Raw genomic sequence first — 7,280 nt, forward strand, 5'->3', positions numbered from 1 at the left:
ACCAGCCAACTGCAGCTGCCACAACTTGGGCGTTTGACTTTCCCTTAGTTGGATCCACCTCCTGCAGCAGTTCTTTTAGGACTTTTAGCATTTTGGGGGTATCCCCATACTCACCTGGTAGGCCCCACCCATCAAGGATAGTGGCTATCGGGCCCTACATACATGTGGACAGCCAGCCCAGGATTTCCCCTGTGGATTTCCCCTCCCCTGATCTCATTGTCTTGGCATTCATGGAATTTTCTCCAATCTCATGCTGGGCTAATTGTGCTAGATCCCTATTGATTCCAGTAGTGATGGCACTGTGTCTGAGAGGTGGAAGAGACCTGGAGCCAGTGAATGAGACATAGGGTTTATTGAGAACTTACATGCTGGGTGATCAGGAGCAGTGGGCTGGACACAAAAACCAGTTGCTACTGTGTGTAAAAAGCATGCGGATAGCATTTTCACTTAGCAACCTCCTCCTAACAACCTCCATTTAACCTGAAACAAAGGCTCTTGGTCTTCTGTACAGCCTGCATTCCAAGAATGGGCCAGAGGTTCAGATGTTCAGATGTCCATCATAGATAAGGAGCGAATCTCTGGGTTGGCCACTCACACATTCATTAGCTTGGAAGTCTGAACATACATTCTCCTTAGACCATATGGTCATTCTCAGGGTATGCTTGAGTTATTGCCGTGAGGTGCGTCTGTCATATGATACTATAAATCTTAAACCACTAAAATAAAAGAGTTGTAGCTAATTAATAAAGGAAGTAAAGTGGAATTATAAAAAATGATTAAAATTAAGGCAGGAAAAGAATATATAGGACAAAAATAAAACAGCAAAATAATAACAAATCTAATCATACTAATAATCACATTGACTATAAATGGTCTGAATGCTGTAATCAAAAGGCAGAAGCTGGTTGGATTGGCTAAAAGAAAAGCAAGACCCAACTGTATACTGGAAAAGAGGGAACACATTAAATATAAAGAACCATATATGTTTAAAGCAGAAGAATGGATAAAGATATATCATGTTAATAGATCTGGAGTGAGTATATTAGTATCAAAGTAGATTACTGAGCAAAGGTTATTAGCAGAGATAAAGAATGTTATATTCTAATGATAAAGGGGTCAGTCCATCAAGAGGATACGAATTCTAAACATTTATGCACTTGACAGTGCTTCTATATTAAGCAAAAAACTAACAGAGCTGCAAGGAGAAATAGGCAAATTCACAATTACCTTTGGAGTTTTTAATAATTTTCAGAACAATTAGGCAGTAAATCAGCAAGGATATAGTAGACTTAAATAACTATCAATCAACTTGATTCCATTATTTACAGAACAGTTCACCCAGCAGTTATATGCTACATATTTTTTCAGTGTATGTGAAACATTTTCCAAGTTAGACTAAGCTGGCTGTAAAGCAGGTGTCAGGAGGATGCAAGTCATACAGAGTAGGTTCTCTGATCACAGTGGAATTGATAGGAATCAGTATCAAAATATCCTTTGAAAACCCTCCAAATGTCAAAAAACTAAATAGACTTTTTAGTAACCCTTGAATTAAAGAAGAAATCAAAAGGCAAATTAAGAAGTATTTTGAATGGAATCAAAAGGAAAACACAACCTACCAGAATTTGTAGGATGCATCTAAAGCAGTACTTAAAAGTGTATAGTGCTATATTGGAAAGAAGAAACTTCTCAAATCACTTGACTTCAGCTTCCACCTTAAGACACTAGAGAAAGAGGAGCAAGTAAAGCCCAAAGTTAACAGAAGAATGGAAATAATAAAAATCAAAGTGGAAATCATTGCAATAAAATATAGAAAGCCTACAGAAACCAATGAAACCAAAAGCTGGTCCTTTGAGAATTTCAGTAAAATTGATAGACCTTTAATCAAAAGGATCAGAAGAAAAGAAGACACACATTACTAATGTCAGAAATGAGAAAGGTGACATCATTACAGATTCTACAGATATTAAAAGGATAATAGAATATTAGGAGCAACTTTTTGCCAATAAACTTGATAGCATAGATGAAATGGACGAAGTCCTTAAAAGGCACAAATTACCAAAGCTGACTCGTGAAGATACAGGTAACTGGAAGAATCTCCTTTCTGTGAAAGAAATTAGTATTAGAAACCTTTCAAATGGCTTTAGTTTTGTTTTCTTTTTTTTTCCTTTGAGACAGAGTCTCACTCTGTCACCCAGGCTGGGGTGCAGTGGCGCAATCAATGGCTTAAGCAATTCTCTTGCCTCAGCCTCCTGAGTAGCTGGGACTCCAGGTGGTACCACCACGCCTGACTAAATTTTGTATTTTTTTTTTAGTAGAGACAGGGTTTCACCATGTTGGCCAGGCTGGTCTGGACCTCCTGACCTCGTGATCCTCCCACTTCGGCTTCCCAAATTATTGGGATTACAGGCGTGAGCCTCTGCACCTGTACCCCGAATGTCTTTCTTGGTGAAACATTTTACCAAACATTTAAGAAATAAATGCCAATTCTTCACGAACTCTTACTGAAATTTGAAGAGGGAATATTTCCCAGTTCTTTCTGTGAGGTCTGTATTACCATGATGGCAAAGTCAGACAAAGACATTATAAGAGAAAAGAATTACAGATCAGTGTCTCTCATGAACATAGCTAAATCTAAGAAAACTTCAGCAAATTGAATCCAACAATATATTAAAAAGATATGTAATAATTACGACCAATTTATATATCCTTTGATGCACAAAAAGGATAGTACATAATAATCACAATAATATGAGATTTATCCCAGAAGAGCGTGGTTGGTTTAACATTTGAAAATCGATGTAATTTATATCATTAAAGTTAAAAAAGGAAAACGGATTGTCTCAGTTGAAGCAGGAAAAACATTTGTCAGACTCTAACATACATTCCTGATTTTTAAAAAAAATATGTCCTCAAACTCAAGACACGGAGAGTGGGAGGGAAGAGAATTTGGAGGCAGGGAGGCCAGGGAGGATGTTATTAACACACTGATGCTGGAGATGGGAGTAAAGACAGTGGCAGTGGAGTGCAGGGAAGGAAAAGAACCTGTGACAATTTTCAGTGGTAGAATTGGTAGGACTTGGTGACTAACTACTATTGAAGGTTAGAGGAAAAAGTGTTGAAAATAAAGATTTCAAAGCCTGAGTGTTCAGGTGGAGGTAACTGACACCTTAGAGAACACAGAAGGCACAATGTCTGCATATGAAGTGGATCAGTCCCAAGAGGATAGAAGGGGGTGTAGAATAATTAGTTCAGTTTTGGATGAGCTGTGGGGAGATTTGTGGAGATGCCCTGTAAACAGCTGGAACCTGTGAAGAGAGACCTCGTTATTTTCTCCTGTGTGACACCTGTGTGTATGTAGCCAGAGAACCAGCTAGTCAGCAGCCTTGGCTTTAGTTTTGATTCAACATGTGAGAATTTGTAAATATCTCTCCAAATTTTAGGCTGATTGGGAAAACTTGGGTCATGAAATAATTAGATCCTGTTGCTAGAGGTTAGTTGTTTTTTTTTTGTTCCTGTAGCTGGAGTCTTACTCAGTCACCCTGGCTGCAGTGCAATGACATGATCTTGACTCAACTGCAACCTATGCCTACTGAATACATTTGAAAATCAATATAATTTATATCATTAAAGTTAAAAAAAAAAAAAAAAAAGGAAAACTATGTGATCGTCTCAGTTGAAGCAGGAAAAACATTTGTCAGACTCTTAATGTACATTCCTCAAGTGATTCTCTTGTATCGGCCCCTTGAGTGCCTGGGATTACCTGAGCCCACCATCACATTGGGCTAGTGTGGTGTTTTTTTTTTTTTTTTTTTTTTTGGTGTTTTCAGTAGAGACAGGGTTTCGCCATGTTGCCAGGCTGGTCTCAAACTTGTGACCTCAAGTGATCTCCTTGCCTCAACCTCACAAAGTGCTGGGATTACAGTTGTGAGCTACCATGCTCAGCCTAGGGCTTAGTCTTTTAGGGCAGAAGGGAAATGAGGACTTCAGGTTGCTAAAGGCCATGCTGTGGGCTGCTAGGCCTGGCTGAGGATCAGTTGGATAGCAGTGAGGAGTCATGAGTGCTTGTTAGGAGGAGCAAGATGAAACTGATGCTGGAAAAGATGGACATTTCTGGGGAAGGGTTGATGATAAGCTGTTGCACTACTCATCTCAGCTCTCATTTTCTTCACAGTGGCTGTAAACCTAGCTGAAGACACGGCGCATCCCAAACTCGTCTTCTCCCAGGAAGGGAGATACGTGAAAAATGTAGCATCAGCCAATTCTTGGCCGGTGTTTTCTACAGCGTGGAACTTTGTTGCTGGATGGAGGAATCCTCAGAAGACCGCTCATGTAGAGAAATTTCAGCACTTACCCTGTGTTCTAGGGAAAAATGTTTTCACCTCAGGGAAACATTACTGGGAAATTGAGAGAAGAGATAGTCTGGAGGTTGCCGTTGGGGTGTGTCGGGAGGATGTCATGGGAATTAGTGATCGTTCAAAAATGTCCCCAGATGTGGGAATCTGGGCAATTTATTGGAGTGCTGCTGGTTGCTGGCCCTTGACAGGCTTCCCTGGAAGTCCGACCCAGCAAGAGCCTGCTGTCCACCGGGTGGGTGTTTACCTGGATCGTGGGACTGGGAATGTCTCCTTCTACAGCGCTGTGGACGGAGTGCACCTGCACACCTTTTCTTGTTCTTCTGTCTCACGCCTCCGGCCATTTTTTTGGTTGAGTCCATTAGCATCTTTAGTCATTCCACCAGTGACTGATGGGAAATGAGGCTTTTCTTCCCCTGAGCAAAACTCCTTCTCTGTAGTCCAACTCAGGAACACACATCCCTGGCCCTTTTCTGCCCGTCATGTCTCTATCCTGGGTAGTCCATCTTCTGAGTCTTCCTAATTGAACCGTTTGGTATCTGCCCTTTGTGTGCTTCAGAAGAGGTAGTCCCGGCCAATGGAGATGGGACAGAAAGTTTTCCAAAGTGCTTTTGGGAAATCTTTTTGTAGCTTTTAAAGAGATATACAGGGAAGACATATGGATGTTAGCAGCCACATTGGAACTGAGAACACAGGAATGGTGGAAAGGTAGAAGAAACAGTCTTTGTTGCCATTCTTAAATTGTTGAAATTTTCTTAATCCCAAGCTGCTTGTTATATGAGATAATGATGCCTTTACTGTATAAGGCAGTTTCAGTTGTATTTGGTTACTTGCAGCCTGAAGTACCCTAACTGGCAGTAAAGGCACATAGTGTGAACATCCCACAGTATAGGCTTATTTCACTTCTGTGAACTTTGACAAAGGCATAGAATCCTTTTCTATCCGGTTGGGCATTGCCTCTTTTTTCCAGTAACTACTGATTCCCCCACTTTTCAGTTTTAGAAAATTGTGGGAATCTCCCCCAGACATCAAGATCCATACTTGAGAAGGTTCTTCCGATATAGCTACCTGAGCTCTCCAAGGACTGACCAGGGACATTTCCAGAGCTCAAGGATTTCTGGACCTTTCTACCAGTTGTGGACCATGAAAGGGCAGGAGGGCCCAGGGAGGGTTTTCGTACTGCTGAATGTTTTCCAGAGCATATATTATAATCTTTCAAAGTGGTACACTAGACTTCAGTGGTTTTTCGAGTGATAAGGCATCAGTTGGTGGGAACAGCAGGAAAAGGCATTCCAGTCTGCCCCGCTGGGTATGGCAGCCTTCCCGGGAGGGGCCCACATCCGCCTCCTCCAGTCCTTGTCCAGGGGCAAGAGGCAGACCAGCAGCTGGACTTGATCCCCCTGTGTCCCTTTGCTTCTGGCTGGTAGATGATGTCAACTTGCTGTCTTGGTTGCTAGACCCTGTACACTCTGTTGTGTGATCAGTTTGTGTTTTTTTCTGTATTTGTCTCCCATGTCTTGCTCTTCCCCTGAAGAATCCTGTCTTCTCTTTGGCCGTCTCAAATTGAGAACCTCTAAACTATTCCTGCAGAACTGCCTGGCTGGCACCCACAAGCAATACCTCTTATTCCAGCAGGACCAAGGGGCCAGCTTTCAGCGAGTGACTCCAGTAAGTGCAGCCACCTCTCCCGCAAGGGTCTGGGAGCCTGGCCCCAGCAAGAGACCCTCCAGACCTCTGGCTCTAGAGAAGCTGAATGTGTCCACTTTATGGGTCACACTCTTTGCATTTCTGTAAGGCAGTCTCAGCACACTGGGGCTAACCAGTCGCCTAGGTAATTTTTTGTTTGATAGACTATGGACTCTTTCAAAGGGATCTGATCCTTTTGAATTTTGCACAGCGCTAGAATAATCCCTTTTGATAAAAGGGTCTTTGCTTGTGATTACAGGAGCACTGTGAATGTCTGTAAATATGTTTTTATAATCAGTGTATAGTTGGTGTACACTCAAATAAAACCAGTCCCTAGCAGTCACTGCTCTCTGTATAGGGCCATAATGAAATTCTGAAGAAATCTTGGGGAGGGAGGAGGAGTTGGAACAAATGTCTGTTCCTGGACACCAATCTGGTGCTCAGACCTTTAGACTCATTGTAAATTGCCACTGCCAACATGGGACCAAGTATGTGACTTGTCAATACAGCGTGACAGCATTAAAGACTGATGTTACACCTCAAAAAAAAAAAAAAAGAAAGAAAATTGTGGGAATCTCCCCCCACTCTGCCCATGTTGCAGTCCCTCTCTTCCCAACCATGTCTCTGCCCTCAACTATTAACTGTGCTGTGTATTTATCAAGTACCTATATTGTATGTGCAGGGTTATTCATGTCATCATGAGAATGTTGGAATGCTTGTTAAATACCTTTTGCTAGCCTCTTCCTATACTATTGCATATGACTCTCATCACAACTCAGTGAGATGGAAAGTAAAATCCTATTTGTACAAATGAGAAAACTGAACTCTTTATGGAGTAACTAGCTCATTTTTGGCTAGCTGGAAAATGGCAGCGTTGGGATTAAAATCCAGATTTGTCTGAGATGAAGGCCCATGCTCCTGTCTACTCTCCCTTTATTCAGAAACTTAAACTGGATGTTGATCTTTGTTTCAGGCTTTGATTTTGTTACATATTTTTTTTTATCCTGTGTATGTTTTCCTCACTCTACCCTTCTGCTCTAGATTGTCTGGACTCAGGAGATTGTGGCAGTTACTGGATAGTTATTTTTTAAAATAGTGATTGCTTTTCTCTTATATAAAGTCCTGTACTTATTGTAGAAAGTTTATAAGATAAAAAAGTATAAAAATTAAAGTTATGCACTACTAACATTTTAATGTATTTTCTTCCAGATTTTCAATAAAGACTTTCAGGCAATAATTTAA

The 7,280-nt window shown here is 41.2% G+C and overlaps 1 protein-coding gene across 1 annotated transcript in view; it reads left to right on the forward strand.

The window, feature by feature from the left end:
• Positions 1-7,280, forward strand: part of TRIM4 (tripartite motif containing 4) — a 29,706-nt gene extending 22,426 nt beyond the window's left edge. The window contains exon 6 of the mRNA XM_032255265.1: positions 4,172-7,280. Coding sequence (XP_032111156.1) covers positions 4,172-4,755 — 584 coding nt within the window. The 3' untranslated portion in view covers positions 4,756-7,280. The remainder of the gene's footprint in view (positions 1-4,171) is intronic.

Source organism: Sapajus apella, unplaced genomic scaffold (assembly GCF_009761245.1).
Source record: "Sapajus apella isolate SASKATOON/1434 unplaced genomic scaffold, GSC_monkey_1.0 scaffold88, whole genome shotgun sequence".
In the NCBI taxonomy this organism is placed as follows: Eukaryota; Metazoa; Chordata; class Mammalia; order Primates; family Cebidae; genus Sapajus; species Sapajus apella.